Below are 17,626 nucleotides of genomic sequence, written 5' to 3' on the forward strand. Positions count from 1 at the left end.
TCAGAACTACCTATATAATGTCATTATTATTGATGCCATATTTTCTTCTTTCTTGACAAATCATGCCGCAAAGTGACATGAATATGCTTTAGACACATTTTTCGTTGTAGCCTGTAAAGAGACTCTGATATGTGAAATTGGCCAAGTGCCCCTTAAATTAATCAAGGCTGCATGTTACATGATGTAAGCTGAATAATGTATTCTTTCTCAAGATAACAAGGTTTTCTATAGTTATCACTCTGCCAGGGGCTTGAACAGCCTTTTTATTGATGTGCTGTTATACAACTAAACATCAATGCAAGTAGTGGATTGATTTGTTAATCCCAGTTTGGTATAGTATTTCAACAAGACAAAGAGTCTACTGCCATGCTAGCGGATTAGGGTTAGGGTTAGGGTTGGGGGGTTAAGTAATGAATTAAAATGACAGCATGCTAACAATGACAATGCTAACATGCTTATGCTAAGCAGGATTGTTTACGATGGCCACTTTGTTTAGGCGAGTTGGTATGCCACATTTTAAATATCACAAGTGTTGCCGATAATTTGTCAAAAAACTAAGAACTATGAAAGGACATTTTAACAGACAATTACACAATGAAAAGTAAGCTAGTGGGAAGATTTTCTAATGGTCTTCAAGAAACTTTTTTTTAAATCTACAAATGTGGAATTTATGGTGGTACTAGAGCAACGTTGTAGGCGTTACTAAAGTCAGTATGATTTATGCAGACCAAGAATGTCTGAAAATGGCAATCCATCCAATAGTTGTTGAGATATTTCTTTCTCTTCCAAGGTTTGTCCGACCAACTGACATTGCCATCCTGAGAATCATTCCTAAAAATAAAAAAAATGACAAACTTGTGCTAAGAGCAAGGGTGAATACCTTTGGATATACTATATCTGCACTTTTAAAAGTTTGAGTTCTTCATTAAAAGTAGCTGATAGTATTATTGATGATAATTGTGATGCTCTGTTCTCCACATAAATTAAAGTAAATGACTAGATGATATTGGTTCCAAATAGTTGCTGGTGATTACAAAGACAACCCTTCAACATAACTGGCTTTGTTCACTTAATCAGTAGTACACAACACAAAGCCCTGTCCCAGTTGTATAATACTGTAGGAGCTCACATTAAGTGATTTTGTGGCGAAGTTGAAAACAGAACTAGAACAGGATTATTATCACCAGGTGTGATTACTTCAATCAAGTCAAAGTCACCTCTGTTAACACTCTCTGTAGGGGTGCGGTTTGCACAATGACAGTCTGACAATGTGGTGAAGGGAGGAACAGTTTGGAGCAAGTTCCAACACAGAACATTTTTTCCCAGAGGAAAATTGAGCGAGCGGGAGGTGTAAAGTCTTGGTGTGAGCATAAATAGCACTCTGAGGTTTGGAGAATATGATATAACTACAGCTTGAGGGATTAAAGCACACTTGGTTAGCATGAGTTTCTCTTGTCCAAGGAGAACTCATGTATAATATAAGGAAACGGTTCAGTGACATGAAGAAGGGCGCCAAACATGTTGGCAGAAGTTGATTGTTTGGCACTCAGAGAGGGTTATATACCAGCCAGCCTATAGAGGATATAGACGTCTTATGCTTAATGTGACATTTAGGAATTCTTGTATATTTGACAATCTGTCACACAACAGCTATGTCTATATTTTTAGCAATGAAGAGCTTTCCTGCATGTTTAAGGATTTGATATCATACTGGAGAGCTTCAATCCACACAAAAGACACAGCAAAAGAAAATCTGTGATGACTGGGAGATTTGGAAGAACCATCTGGAGACGGAGAGGTGACTCGGTTTATCACACCTGTTCAGAGTAAGGTTAATTTACTCAGAACAAGTTCAACCACGTAGGAGTAGGAGAGAAAAATCAATTGACGCACATCAGACAACTCTGTCCACCAGGATTCTGCTCGGGAAATTAGTGTTTATTTGAGGAGAGATATGAACAAGCGGAGGCCTGTGGATAGTAGCAGTGACTTGTGTGCGCAGGGACCGTCCGGATTGTTTAAAAGCTGTTGTTTTTCTTTATAAAAAAGCCCAATAAACATTGCTTGTATCCTTGCTGCAGAAGCCTGAATCACCATAACTCTTAACACCAGTGAAGCAAAAAAGAGAAAAGCTAATTTCTAGTGGAATTTATGCATTGCATGTACCATTTTTCGTAAACAATAGCTAAATGACAGCAGACCTAACAGAGTTTTATAGGATATGTTGCTTGCTCACATTTGAATAAACAAGCAGTGTGCCAGGAGGAAATAATTTTCTTGGCACAAATGAAGCTTTAGAAGCTGCTCAGGCAGATAACTGATACACAGCTACACTCAAGCTGAATGTGTTATTTTTCTATTACCAGTTAGGTGATCTATTAAAGCTCAGTTTTTTTCTGCCTTCACGTCAAAACAAATTCTAGATTCAAATATATTCCAACGTATTATGTTGTGAGTCAATGTGTGGGTTGACTGAATACAGTAATATAGAAGAAAAAACATATTTATTTAAAGTGCTTCAATTTTCTAAAGACATTAGGTTTCACCTTGCTGCCAAAATTAATCATAAGTTGAAGTATTAAGATGCACTGTTACAGAAATAGGACCAAGTCATTGTTTTGCAATTCACAAATAAGTTGAAATGATTTGCACTCTAGTCCCAAGTTGAGCCCTACGTTGAGTTTTGAGTCCTGAACAAGTCATCTTTCCCAATTTCTGTTTTCTAAGTTGTTTTTCCTCTTCGGCAACGTTGATGGATGCTGTAGATTTGGTTCAAACTAAGTGGATCTGAGGTATTATTAATTGACAAAATTAATAATGTTAGTTGATTTAGGAAATGGATTGATTTGTGGCACACGTTTTTTATGAGATACATTTGAATCTCTGGGCTTGATAGATAGTAGATGTAAGCCAAAAGACTCAAGTATTTGGTGTTAAAGTCTAAATATATATCCAAGCCAACATGTGTTCAATTGAGTCCAATGCCCTCAAATGTGTTAGTCTGCGCTTCTGCATTGTAGAAAAGGACACCTAGAAAGAAAAATGTGTACAAGCAAGTGTAGAATATATATTTTACTATTCCTAAGCTGAGCATGTAGCAAAAGTCAGTCTGGTTATTCTTTCAGTAACACAGTAACTATAAGTTATACTGAGAAAAATAGCAAAATATATTCATGCCATGAGGGCCTTTTGTTGAAAGTGGTTTAAAAACTGTGCATGCATTGCTGGATTTGTCAAGGTCTTATTTTTTGGGCTCTATAGTGGGACTGTCAAACCGTTTAGGGGCTTATTTCCTACTATACTAAGAGCTAGTGCGTCATAGGTTAAATGCCGGCTAGCTTGAGAACATACTTTTTGGAAGCTGCTGCCATAGGTTTAATTAAACCGAGGTATCACAATGAGAGCTTTTTAATTATAATAAATGTGAAGAGCAGCAAATACCGGTCAAGAACTAAAAAAGTAACACTGCCAACAAGCAAACAGCAAACCTATAAGAGGGAGTCAGGTTCCGACCATAATAATTTCCCCAAGTGTGGAAAGTCAACTAAATGAAGCCGACAATAAGCTGCCTTAAAGATAAAGGTCAAAGAGACATACTGCATGAATACAACTGAAATTAATTGGTAAAAAGTTGGAGGTGAGAAACTAAAGTTAGCTAAAAACAGAATACCTTCTGAGGTAGGTATATAAATATCCCGGAACTTTTGACGTACATCTTGAAAGTTGCAACTATATCCAAGCTTCAAAGACATCAAAACAAGATTTGTGCTGACAAAACACCCACAAAAGAACAGTTTGGAGCCTCTCCTCTCAGTTGGAGCTCATGGTTAGATTGTTTGCAATCTCTGCTCAATCATCCTCGACAAAAGCCTGATTTGGAGCATGAATATATCCAGGCTCCACGGGCAGCAAAGATAAACTGCCAACCTGAAGGGAAATCCATCTCCTTCGCTGTCACTTGGGAATTATTGCCAAACACCATGACGGTGTCTTCTTTTAATATTTCCCCCAAGGTCCAATAACGGGAACAACATCTCCTTGCTAGATTAATGACAGAAACTAGGGTATCCAGCCGGGAGGAAACGGAAGACTTTTACCGCTGTGGGCAAAAAAGTTGTCATTCTTTTGACATCTACTTTTGACAAATACAAGGTCATAGAGGAAATTAAACACAGAATGACCTGAGGATGATAAGTAGCTGGGAGCTTTGAATGTACCTTGCGTGTCTCTTTCAGTCTCCTTCTTAAAATATTTCATATGTCGACTGTTTTTTCAAGTTGCTATTGCTTAAATATTGTCTTTTAAATGCACATGTTAGGCCTGACAGCCAGACAGAGATGGGTGGGAGAGGGAGAGACTTGCATTATTTTCCTTTTTATGTTTGACGCATTAACACATTTAATTAAAATCCTGGCAGCTTCCGTAGGGATCCGCAGATTAATTTTTAACACAGACAGATGTCCAACTTAAAGGGGAAAATTGACCAAATGCAATTCTAAAGATGTCTTTTCCATGCATAGCAATGAGACCATCTGCAAAAAGAACCCAGTGGAGCAGAGCATGTGTGCAAAGTCAGCCTTCACTATTAGAAATCGACCCCAAAATTAAAAATATTTTTATATATTTCACTACTTCCAAGACCCTACTGGGCATTTATTTTGTTCCTAAAAGGGAGAAAAACGCAGAGTTATTGCAAGAATATGATATGCAAATGACATGGATCCGTTGGAGGGGAATTATTAATGTGCCATAATTGAGTACAAGATAATTGTGCTGACTGTTGAAATAACTAACAGCTGCATTTAATTGCACTTTAAGGCATTCCTAGAATAAGCAGTGTGAGGTGCTTACACACATTGAGGACGTGACTTGTTTATTTAATCGCTGAACTTCCCTATGCCCTCAAGCATTACCATTTGATGTCTCCTATCTGTCTAAATGCTCCTTCAGAGAATATTTTTAATACATTTCTTAGAGCTGCCTGAAATGCAAAACCACCAAAATAATGGAAGAGGGTATTTTGTCACAATGTGGCTAAGTAAAATTGTGACTTATCATATTGATCGATCCTGGTGGAGTATCAGCTTAACAGAAACTAATCGTTGAAAAAGCAAATGGTAATTTTTCATAAATTCACAGACGCTAATGCCTATTTCAGTTTTCCATTAGGCTGAGTTTTTTTTTTTCTTTTCAAAGTCTTTTGCAGTTTGTGTCTGTCTTCCACTGATCAACAGAATCCTTAAACCTGCAGGCTTTTAAGCTGGCAGGGAAAAAAGCTCATTGGCATCAGATCAGTGCTTAGCTTCACATTCTGTATAGGCTTTTAATATTTTGTCCCGAATTAAGGATGAAAAGTGAGGCAACAGACAGTAAGCGCACTACAGACAGATGACAAATTATACTGGAAAAATTCACATAATGTGTATTAGCAAGATGTTTGATTACCACAAGCTGTTGCTGATTAGTACATTTCCAAAAGTCTATCAGAAGGGTAAGTACAATTCCTCCCACATAAACTGCAGTCTCTTGGTGTCATAATGGATAGTGTTGTCAAACATTTGCACACTTAAATATTCCATAGGTCACCGATTTTAAATGTTATCTGCTATTTTAAATGGGCCCTTTAATGCTTTTGGGGATTATGAGGAAACAGGCAGTTTGAGGAAAATAAAGCAGTTTTTGAACATTATAGACTGTAAACACGTCACTGTAAATTAGCAATAACTGATACACGTATAAGTGGTTAGAGTTATGGATATACTAATTCAGACTGGAAAACTGCAACTAGTTGTGAAAGTGAGTATAAAACATGAAAACAATGTGTTATGAAACTCATTTTTAAACATAATTTATTTTGGGTTAGGCCACAGGGCTATAACTCATTTAAGTTATTGCAACCATACTATTGTATAACTTGTTTTGTTCTAAACAACACAACTATAACAACTATATTTTTTAAATGACATGTTAACATTGTGAACTCAAACACAACATGACTTTATTGTTTCTTGTGGGACAGGAACACCAGCCTCATGGGTGTAAGAATGTGCACTAATGTCATTCAACTTCATTTGAACACTGTTGAACCATGTGAGCTACCAGCTATGACACAAGTGATACACACTGAACAAAGAGCAGTACATATTGGCTACCAGTCATTGCAATTAAAAGTAACATAGGTGGCAAAGGACTGGATTCTTCAAATTATATTCTTGCATGATCGGTTGTTTTCCGTTTGTTACTATATCTTTAAATGACCTGACTGCCTCCTTTGTTCCTTTCATATTGCTAAGATCCATAGAGGTGCATGTTCTTTTCTTGTGTTTCTTCTTTTGGTGAAGGCTGATAACGTGGATAACATTCTAACTGAATAAATAAATGCTCAACTGAGGTGACATCTGGTAACATTGCCATAGCATATTGAATTAGCATACTATATATCATTCATCATTGTCATCAAACCATTCGTGGAGCTCAGGTGCCCTGCTTGGAAGCATCAGCATTTATTATGCTTCTGTTTATTCGTCACCAGTCTGTGTATTCAAGCAGGAAGCAAACAATCCCAAGTGAGCCCTGAAGGCATCCTTTTTTAACTTCACATCACACTCTGTCGCTGAAAGTGTAGCTCTGCCAGACACACTGTTCAGGGGAAACTGCTGCTTGGAAAGTTGACATATTTCCACTCTCAGACTACACTGTGGCCCAACACACGAGTGCAGTGGCTCAGGACGTGTCGTTTGGAAAGTTGGAGCAGGCGAGAGCCAGAGATAGTATTTGGCATTGTAACTGGATTGAACACTACTCAGCTGCTAGTTTAACTGAGTCTCTTCTGCAGACCGGGGTAATGTTGGGACAAGTGTTCCAGCAAGAACACTCTTCCCTTGAAATGTGGTTTACTTGGGAAATAATAGTTTTGTTGCAAAAACAGGTATTGAACACTGGGAGGAAAATGAAAACTCAGAGCACATATTAAACACATGACTAATTAACAAGAAACGTTAAATAGATCATAATATTATTAAATAAATTAGTAGCAGGTAGTAATCAATATACATATAATGGTAACAAGAAAGTTACATAGTTATTAGTAAGTGACGTCACCCATTGGTTTTTAGCCTGGACTATGGTTTTGACATTTTGGACATCTCCATTTTTTTTTGTGATTTTCGTATTTTAATTAAGTGTGGAGAAAAGTACATCTGAACACTGAAAGTACACTGTGAAAGGAATAAAGTTGTAAGTCAAAAACTGGACCACGCCCCAATCACAAGCTAGCACCGCCTTCAAATATCAGCTTTATTTAGCTTTTAATGAAAGCATGACCTATAAAAGCATCGTGCTGTTAAGACAAATACTTGAAAATAGCATTTGAAACCATAAACTCATCAGAAAAATGTCCACCAGGGTTAAAATAGGAAGTAGGGTAATTTTCTCATTGACTTTAAGACATAAGACCTTTTTTTTTTCAACCAGTGGAGGTACTTTTCTAATTAATGCTGTTTAAAAAATAAATAAATACATAATTCAAGGAAATTATGCTAATACATGGATAACTTAAACACCTGCATCATCTAAATGAGATTATGCCTCATCTTTTCTCGCACAGATTTTAGATTGGTGGAAAGCGTTGTGTTATCTGCAGGGCAAAGCAGCACTTATCCTGTTGACATGGTCTACTAATATATATAGCTCTAAGGCACATCCATTATTTAAAAAAGAAAAATGAAGACTTTAATATTATTGTACGACCAGTTAGTTGAAAGCATGTTACTGATGAACATGTATCAGTGTTGCAAATCCATCATATGAATAATTCCACAAAAACAGCATAAAATGTCACTTAGTGTTAGCTTGTGTTGTCATAATGAGCAACAATGGGCTTTAAATGGCTGCACTTTCTGCTTGCTAGAGGAAAAAAAGTAGGCCTACAAGATAGCATTAATGTTTCATGAAAATCATCTTTCATTTCAGAATCGCCTCATTCTCTGCACCTTCACGAATTGTCGCAGGCTTAATCACCACGGCATAGTAGATTTGCAAAAATGTGCATCTCAGATATGTTTCAGGTTGTTTATTTAGACACTGAGGATTTCAATGCATGTATTAAGACCACTTTGTTGCACTGGCTCACAGACTAATGCAAACCAGTGAGGGATAAGCTTACTATAAGTGAGAAAAGGGGGAACGAGAAGAAAATAGCATCAGAATGATGAGCAATTAAGTGTCTACGAGAAAAAAATGTCACTCCAATCCATAGGGGAACAGAGGGCAACCTTTGGTAGAAGAAAGTGGAATTTAATCCTCTGTGTGGTGTTATAGTCACTGAGACTCTCAATTTTACAGGAAGTACCAGTCACTTGAAAAGGGGCCAAGGGAGCACATTCTGTGTATTTATTTTTGCTCTCCAGGCTTCACTTCTTTGAACCAGCTGCAGATTAAAGCAAAATAGCTGGAAGAAGTAAAATTCTTAAAAAGAATGGGAAGTGAGACATAAGATTAGAGCCAGGAGCTACAGTATCATACAACTATTTATAAGGAGGAATATTTTAGGATTCTTCCTCACTCCCACACATATTAAGGAAGGACACCTATAGATCTTGTTAAATGTTAAAGACGAGTTGAAAAGACACCAAACAGGACGTTTAGGTTCCTTTTTGAATAATGCAGATGCGGAAAGAAATCTACTATAATGAATTATTCATCAGAGCTTGCGATAACACTGCGTTTTTTTGGTTTATCTTGCCATCAAAACTGCCCCGAACTCAGGGAACCGTGTTCCCTGAAACCGCTCCTCAGCAACCATTATCTGATTTCTGGGGCTCGACTTTTACTTGTGTTTCCTTCTACGCCAACAAATGAAGCGTGACGCTGCACGACTGACTGAACAAACAAGGCTCGCGTGGCAAATTGGGTCAAACATCCCTTATCACTTCTCCTCCCCGTCAATGATATTCTCCTCCCAACTTTGGTTTAATGAATCTTCAATACAGAGGGAGCCTGGGCTGCAAATCAAGGGTAAGCACGTTGATTGATGTCGCATTTCCTGCGCAACTGCCTCACCTCCATCCTCGGCTGAAAAGCCTTTTTAAATAAGACCTGTCTATCCCCGTCTCATCCCTCCTGTTCAGTCACATATGACACCTTAACTCATACCGCAAAACGTTTGACAAATGATGGAGGCTCTCAAAGGAAATTACAGAAATGGAAGGGATGATTCATGACACTATGTTATAGCAGAAACCTTTTATTTTGGCACTACTATCCCTTTTCCCCTCATCTTTGATTATTTTGCAGGTTTTGCTTTACTTGATGCCTTAATGCCAGGCATTTCTACAATTTAAAATGAGTATCTCTTAGAACCAGGAGACCTGTGCTCTTCTTCAATGCAGCTTTGTTTTGGCATCTGTCTTCATCAGGGTGAGGTAAAAACCCATGTTCCCAATTAAGGGCTGCTGACGTTGTGCATATCTTACATCAGTCACCTGAAAATGCATCACAAACAAATGTACCCCAAAGGACTACTTCTTTATTCATCTCAATCACGTTTTTTTTTAGCAGCACTTTGGTTCAGTGGCTGCTGCCAAATCAGCTCAATGTCTTCTTGCCAATTCACTTTAGAGAATGCACAGTTGTATCTCCGATGCGCTGTAAAGCAAAGGATGAGTCAATGAAAAATGGGCTGGAGCTCAGAAAAAAACCAAGGGACTTAATGTTTTAGCTGCAGCTCCACAGTCAGAATGAGGGATTCAGACTCATCTTCAGTTTCTTCAATGGAGAAAGAAATCTCTACTCGCTGATGACTTTCTTTGTACAATCTAGGCATGCAATGCATAGATAACTATGTGTTTGTGTCAGGAATCATCAAATAATATTGTACTAGGGATGGCCAGTTTATCTTATACATTTAATTCCACCCAGTTAATAATTTGATCATCAGTTTTTGATGAAACATGGAGTATTCAAGTCTTTATATTAAATATTTGTTATGCACATGCATGTTCAGCCTCTCAAATATTAAAGAGACCCTTCATGCGTTAAAGTTGAACCTTTCCTGTAGTGTGTTATAAAGTTTATTGTGCATGCAAATGTTCACACCAGAGGGAATTTATTCCACACACACTCCCCCCCCCGCCCCCCCTGCCTGAAACGCTTCGATGGACTCCTTTGTTTACTTTCTTAACATAATCCTATCACACTTGATCCTATTTGCTAGATCTCCACACAACATTTGCTTGGTAGGGTGGTACTTCGTTGGGTTACAGGTAAAATCATGAGACTACACAAGCACCAATACATTTATGTTGTTTGAATTACTAAATAAATAACTATATCGGTATATCAATTACTTGCTTAGATGATTTCGTTGATCAAGCCAAAATGACAGACTCTGCTTTTCAATAAAGGATTTGCTATTTATTGTTTTTGTCATTATTGTAATGGGCTCTGTTGTTTGAATGCATCACCCTGGGCTCCGGGAAATGATGGCTGGTATCTCATATTTTCTAAATAATGATTAATACAAATATAAGTATTAAAGCTTTACACTATCCTCATCCTTTGGACAAAATATATTCACTGGCTTCTTTTATTTAAAGGAAGGCTCCAGTCATTAGTTAATAAAAACTTCAGTATTTAGTGAAACATTATGTTTAAACCATACCCTGAAGGAATCAGCGATATTCCCCGGTAAATAATGATTTTATAGCTCTTTTTTATCAAAACCTGTATATTCCGTCAGGCAGCTGCCATTTTGGCCATTTTCTGTAGTCACATGATCCGAAAAACTAGGTCGTGACGTCATCTATGCGTTCACTTTGTAAACACGACAGCTCATTTGACGAAAACATGGCGGAGTATTTGAGTTCGGACTCATCAGCCGAGGAAGAAGTTTTGAGCAATGTGGAGAGATTGGATGGGGGAATTTAGCCATACAGGTTCGAGCCAAGTGGCCAGAACCGTCAGGAATCCAGGGACAGTGACGATGAGGATGAACAGCTCGGTGATCTTGCTGGAGACGATCCCTTTACTTGTGTAATTGATTCCCTGGGGCGAGTAGGGAGACCTGCACATGAATGGTGTACTTGCGATCGGTGCGTAGCCATGGACAATCCTCTTATGAACATATGTTGTCATGAGCTTGAAGAGCTTGAAAATAAACTGTTCACAGATGACTTGGATTGCATATGTTTACAAAGGGAATTCGACACTGTGGTGTTAGAAAAAGCTGTATTGAGAACAGCACTGGTTGCCATGAAGGATGTGAAACGCACCTCTTTGGTTGAACCAATAAATGAAAGGTGGGTAAATTTGACGGGTAAAGCCCTTTTTCTTAGCATTATATACTTTACAATTATTATTATTATTATTATTATTATTATTATTATTAATGGACATATCAACTAAATACATTTTATTTGGTTAGGAAGTTCTGGATTAAAGATTGAATTGACTTTATCAAAAGTTTTATAATGACGTTTACATTCTAGGAGGAAATGATTTTCATCCTCAATCTCATGGCAATGTTTGCACAACCTGTCATTTACAGGAGTATTTGTGTATCGACCATATTCAATAAGAAGTTTATGGTTGTTAATTCTAAAGCGTGTCAAATGGATTATGTCTACAATTGCATGGCAAGGACATGAAGGACAATGACAGATAATTTTCAAAACCAAAACTTTACTAAGTATAGCCATGATAAAAGAAATCAAAAAGCATATCTACAGAATGCACTCTTTATAGAACAATGTAGGCTAGGAGTCCTAGCACAGGGCTGCCAACATTTGAGTTCAGCTTGGAGTGAGATTTTTTTTTGGTGAACCGAAAAAAGAAACGTTAATGTGTACAGTGTTACAAATGTATTGAACATGTACAGGGTTTCCCATCAATGTACCGGGCGCTACAGTGGAATACGCACATACACAGTGTACCCGCAACTCTTACAATCAAGTGATATTTTATAAGTGGGGGGGGTCCTCATCTCCTCTAGGGGGGTCCGGGGGCATGCTCCCCCGGGAAGATTTTTTTTTAAAATATTTAAGTTAAATGCATCAACCTGGTGCACTTTGAGAGCAAAATGAATTTATGGTAAACAGATTTTCTTTTTCTTTATGGATATTTTACAAATCACTCACCTTTTAAACTGTATTCTTGTTTCACTGTCATATAGTATTTCATAACTGTTTTTTATTTATTCTCATAAATGGTGACCAAAACATATGAGACCCACTGAGATAACTAGACTAAAGTATCTAAACAGAGTCCCTTACCTCAGTGAGCTGTAGTTATCTCTCAGTCTGACAGGACAGAGCTCTCCCTCTCATTGTTTTAGAAACAGCTTTTAATATCCGTTAAGCTAACCAGATGCTAACAACAACAATGCAAATAGTGAGTTTGGTAGAAATATACTGGATAATAGTAAAGTTATTTAAGATGATGCCATATTTATTGAAGATTTTACATTATAAATATTCCCCAAAATTATTCAAAAGCATATTCTTCCAAACTCCTTGCTGTAGTATGACCACCAGGAGACTATTGATGTGTGTGGTGAGTTTGGTAGTAATAAGCTGTATAATAGTGATTGAATATTATTGTATTCTCTTTTTTGGGAGTTGCACTTTGCAGACGGTCCCTGAGCACTCGTTTCGTCTCCGGCTGCGGATAGAGACCAATGTAATGTGCCCAGCTCGGAGGACGGCGCGTATTGGCTTTTTTTTTTAATCAAAATGTGATTTTAGTTCGTTGTCAACCTTACCACTGTACTTAGGAGACGTCATTTGTGTCTGAATAACGTTTTCATGAGTTATTGATCCGTGAAATCAGAATCTCCCAATATCGTTCCAACTTTACTGAACTAAGCCAGAAGACCGTCTCATTTCGTAGACCGCTCGGTTTGCTGTTCCTTCACTTTATTTTTATATTTATATACATTTGTTTTGGACAAAAACTTAGCGTGAGGAAAGGCAAGTGTGGCGTGAGTGCGTGAGATATGGGTTAATTGCGTGACTCTCAATCTCAATGCGTGAGTGTTGGCAGCCCTGCCTAACATAATAATGGTACAATGTAGTTGAATAAATTCCATAGTAGTTCATCAATCAAATAAAGAAAGCATTCCGGAGCATTCACGGAGCACACGTGCACGTGCACACGGAGCATTCCGTGGACTGTTCCTATCCGAATTGTGGCAATGTTTCGCGATACATTGAGGCATATTTCAATCGAATTGTGAGAGTAACTAGAGTAAACAACATGAACAAAGCACATACGTCAATTTGTCCTCGACACCAAACGCATAGTTCACGTCACTTCCGGTAAAATAGGTCATGTGACTCGTCAAAATGGCGCCGCCCACAGGGTTGATCTTATTTCGGTAATTAATCAGCTTAAAATCACTGATAACGTCATCATCGGATTAAAAAAAAAAAAAAGACTGGCAGAGACTGGTCTGTTTTATCGGATGATAATTATTTAAAAATGCGTGTCATGAGGATTCCCTCTCTTTAAAGCTAAATAAATCATTTAAATATGATTATCGCATTAAGCTTAACAGGGCTGGTGGATGGAAATACTTTGTTTATTTGACAGCAACAAATGCATCCAAAATGAATTTTAAAGCATTATTTTTAGGTTATATGATGAAACCTGAGCCAGATTGTTGATATAACATTGAGATGCTCATTAAATATTTTTTAGATAATTTCCAAGGTTGGACGTTACACTTTCATGTTCAAAAATTAGACGTTGTTATTGTCATATTCTGTCAGATTTAATGTCATGTAATCTCAGTATTTCAACCTTTTTGATATGCATCAATATTATTTCGCCTTATTTAACGCCTGGCATCCGCTTTATCAAAGGACAGTATAAAATGTAAAAAAAAAAAGGATCTTAACACATTCTAATCCAAAGCAATGAATTGTGATGTATTAGCCATGTCATGTGTCGGGTGAGGTAAATCCAATCAGAAAGCTACCACTGCAGAAGCAGCTGTCATCACAGTATACAGTAACACACGCAGACTGAAGACGATGACAGTGCCTCAGATTGTGTTTTTGCAGGTAGCTGGTATAACTCTGTGACGTTAATCTGTTGTTTACCACAAGCCAGTGCAAACACATTAAAGCCACGCGAGGGAATAGATTCTTCAGAAAGCAAATAGAATTCAGTCTGCGGTGCGAAGGGCAAACTCAGCCGATTCAATTCATTCTGCTTGATAAAAACGGACAGAGTGATGAATGAACACACCCCGAAGGTATTAAGCAGTAAAAGATGCAAGGTGATTTTTACATCATAAGCATATCTCGATATGCATTGCATGCTGTTCCATATAAAAGCCTGCACTCGCCTGGAAGAGCAAGGACCGGAATAAACCGTACTGCTCGCTTCATCTCTTCTCTTGGTTGGAATCTCATTTGCTCATTGAGTGTGCATGTGATGTTTACTCCAGTGTCACATGAAATAACTATAGTGTCTTCAAGGAAAAGGACAATATGTTTTTAACCCACCAGCGAAATTAAGAATTTCAAGTAGATCTGTTAGTTTACTTGCCTATAAAGTAAGTATCTTCACTGAAAATAATATGTGCTTTAAATGTTCTTAATTGTTGTGGTCTAAAAGCACTGCTAAGTCGTTGCTTTATCAATTATTTATTTAAATAAAAGCAGTTTTGTCATAATAGCACATGTATGACATTGGTTTCCAAACTGCGTGACAAAAAACATTACATGCTGTTAAATTCACTGCAATTATGCCAAAGCGAAAGCATCACATTTCATTCGAAAAAAGCGGCTTGGCACGCAATGTTCCAGGTGCACAGTCCCCAATACAGTCTCAGAAGTATAGATCTGAGCTGAACAATACAACTCATATCAGACAGAAACCCTGCAGCTACTTGTTTGTCTTAGAAGGGAAAGCTTTTGCAGCAGAATTTGCCATATGGAGGAAAGAGATGCCCTGAAACCACATTTGGTTATTTTTAAGTGTCAGACCTCAAGCCATCCTGTCGATTATGTTGGTCTGTTCAGAATAAAAAGGAGAGGGATTTGGCAATTGCACCAAGTAAGCTCAATAAACCTTCTTAAGACAAACCCATCTGTAGCCTACAAAGATATCAAGCAACTAAATGCAAATTAAAATCGAGTGATCATGTGCTTTGATGTTCAAGATGGCAATGGCCAAATCATCAAAATCAATGCTTTAAAACAGTAGTCAACAAACCAATTGGTGACATCACAATGATGACATCCACATCTGATATAGGGTGTGAACCCTTCTTCAAAAGTCACACCGCTTTGTACTGTGTCTTCAAATAGACTGACTTTCTGTCAGCACCCCCAACACCTACTGACATCCCTTATAAAAAATATGAAGTTCTGCTCCTGAAGACCTGAAACTACTACTACTGCCAGAGAGTATACGAAACATTAGGTGAGGTCTTAGAGTGCATTCACGATGAAAGGTTCATAAATTAAAAAGAAAGTAGCTATTTTCCAGATAAAGGGTTGAGTCTGCTTTATGTCCCTTAAAGTTATGTATTATTAATCTGCGGCATTATGATTGTCTGCATATGAAGCAGCCTAGAGTGTCCGCTAAGTGCCTATTGATAGGTCGCCAACTGCATCCTGTAATTGTTAGTAAGCAGTAAGTACTTGGCAGGTACTGACCGCTCTGGAGTCTGATTTTCTTAATTTGTTTGGATGCTTATGCACAGAAGGGAGCATATGCACCATAATTATCTCGAAAACACAAGAATATAGACAGAAAACAGAAAGAACAAGTGTTGTATTTACTGTACAGAACATTTATTCATTTTCAACATTCCACATTGTCTTATGTATGGTCCAAGGAGCGTCAATAGCTTCCCACAGAACAATTAACAAAGCTATAAAACTACAGAACGACAATGTGAACTTTACTGCCTCCATTAGGGACGCATGTTTGCATTTATAGTCAAACAATATGAGATAGTAAACATCTCATAATAATATGTGATCATCAGAATGTTTTATATAAACTCCAGTGTCATGCAGGTCAGCAACTCACTATCTTCAATGTTCGTAATATTTGCTAGTTAAAAAATATGGATGGTTGTACATGTATACTGAGTGAATATAAAGAGGGGGAAAAACAGTGGACCCTGATTGGTCGCTTGAATCACTTGTCTCATTCAAATCAGCTAAACCTGCTGATTGTAGGGTTCCATTTCAAATGCTTAATACTGGCCATTATGTCTTGGATTATTTAGTGAATGAGCAAATCAAGATAATTTGCCAATGTTTTTAAAAATGTATTCACTGAAACAGAATCTCATTGAACGCATTAAACAGATGAGGGGGAAATCCAACAATAGGGTTGGCAAATGAGCACATGACTTTGTGAATGTTAAACCTTTTGTGTTTGTTTCAGATCAAGCTTTTTACCTTGATGGCATTGGAGGCGATCTGGATGTGGTGCAGCTTGTGGAGGGTGCTCTCCCGATCGATGAAGTAGGAGGCCGCCAGCTGGTGCAGAGCCTCCAGAGTCACAGCTGTGCTGTTCGATTCGCTCACTTCAGACGTCCGACTCAACTTCCGCTTGTCCACAAAGATCATTAATGACTCTTCCCCTATGAATACACACACAGTCAAATAAGCACACTTCATTAATGACTCATCCCCTGTGAACATGCATAAAGTGGTGTACTGGTAAACATTAACCCATTAAAACCTGCCAACGTTAATTATACAGTCCCATAGGCAAGTTAGCCCTGTCTGACGGTCGTACTGTATACTGTGTTCTACATTGTGTTAATTTGGTGATTCCTCTGCAGCTAGAGTGCAATTGAGATGCTTCATGGAGCAAGTCTCTCAATGCTAACTGAGCAGAATGTATTGGCAAAAAGTAGACAGCCTGAGATCAATGTTAGATCCTTTCTAACAGCATGAGGTTTTATGGGGATTTTAATTGTGAGAGGCTTTAGAGTGAACATACAGTACATTACCACTGGGGATAGATATAACATTGCATTGTTTTCCACAATAATTTGAAAGACAATCTCAAATATAATAACTAACTTTTTTCTATGAGTGAGTCTTCAAAACTTTTAACAACAATGTTTTTCCAATCGTAATGAAGTTACAATAGTAATAATTGTATTGTAATAATATTGTTCATTTAAAAACCTTTGTTATAAATATGAAACATTTTAAATTAATCAGACGTCCAACTCAAGTTGAATGATTAATAATTATTACCAGGCACCACTTCTTTCAACACATAACAATGTTTGAAAAAGCTTTATTAATCACCTTTAATAGCACCATGATCCTAAGATAAAACATTTAAAAATATAAACTCTATATCCATTAACACTGCCTACTGGTCATGTTGGAGGTTATATAAGGCCATGCTTCCGCGGCTTTACTTCTCTCTATTTGTTTGCAACACATGACGTACAGGATTGTCTTGCCAATCTATTTTAAATATGGTTGGTATATATCATGGTTCACTAGAGACAAAGATGAAAAGAGCCAGCAGAGAAGTTGGGAGGAAATAGATAATCACGGGAGCTCTGCAGCACAAAGTCTGGCCAAATTACATCTATTGTTATGGAATCAGGGGATCGACTAACATTCTTGTTTAACAA

General features: G+C 37.6%; 1 protein-coding gene across 2 annotated transcripts in view; it reads right to left on the reverse strand.

Moving 5' to 3' along the window:
- Positions 1–17,626, reverse strand: part of LOC307014055 (BMP/retinoic acid-inducible neural-specific protein 3-like) — a 54,817-nt gene that overhangs the window by 14,540 nt on the left and 22,651 nt on the right. For both annotated transcript variants that reach the window (XM_079641738.1, XM_079641737.1), the window contains exon 4: positions 16,422–16,606. In XM_079641738.1, coding sequence (XP_079497864.1) covers positions 16,422–16,606 — 185 coding nt within the window. The remainder of the gene's footprint in view (positions 1–16,421; positions 16,607–17,626) is intronic.

The sequence above is a fragment of the Notothenia rossii genome, assembly GCF_949606895.1.
Source record: "Notothenia rossii genome assembly, chromosome: 1".
Taxonomy (NCBI): domain Eukaryota; kingdom Metazoa; phylum Chordata; class Actinopteri; order Perciformes; family Nototheniidae; genus Notothenia; species Notothenia rossii.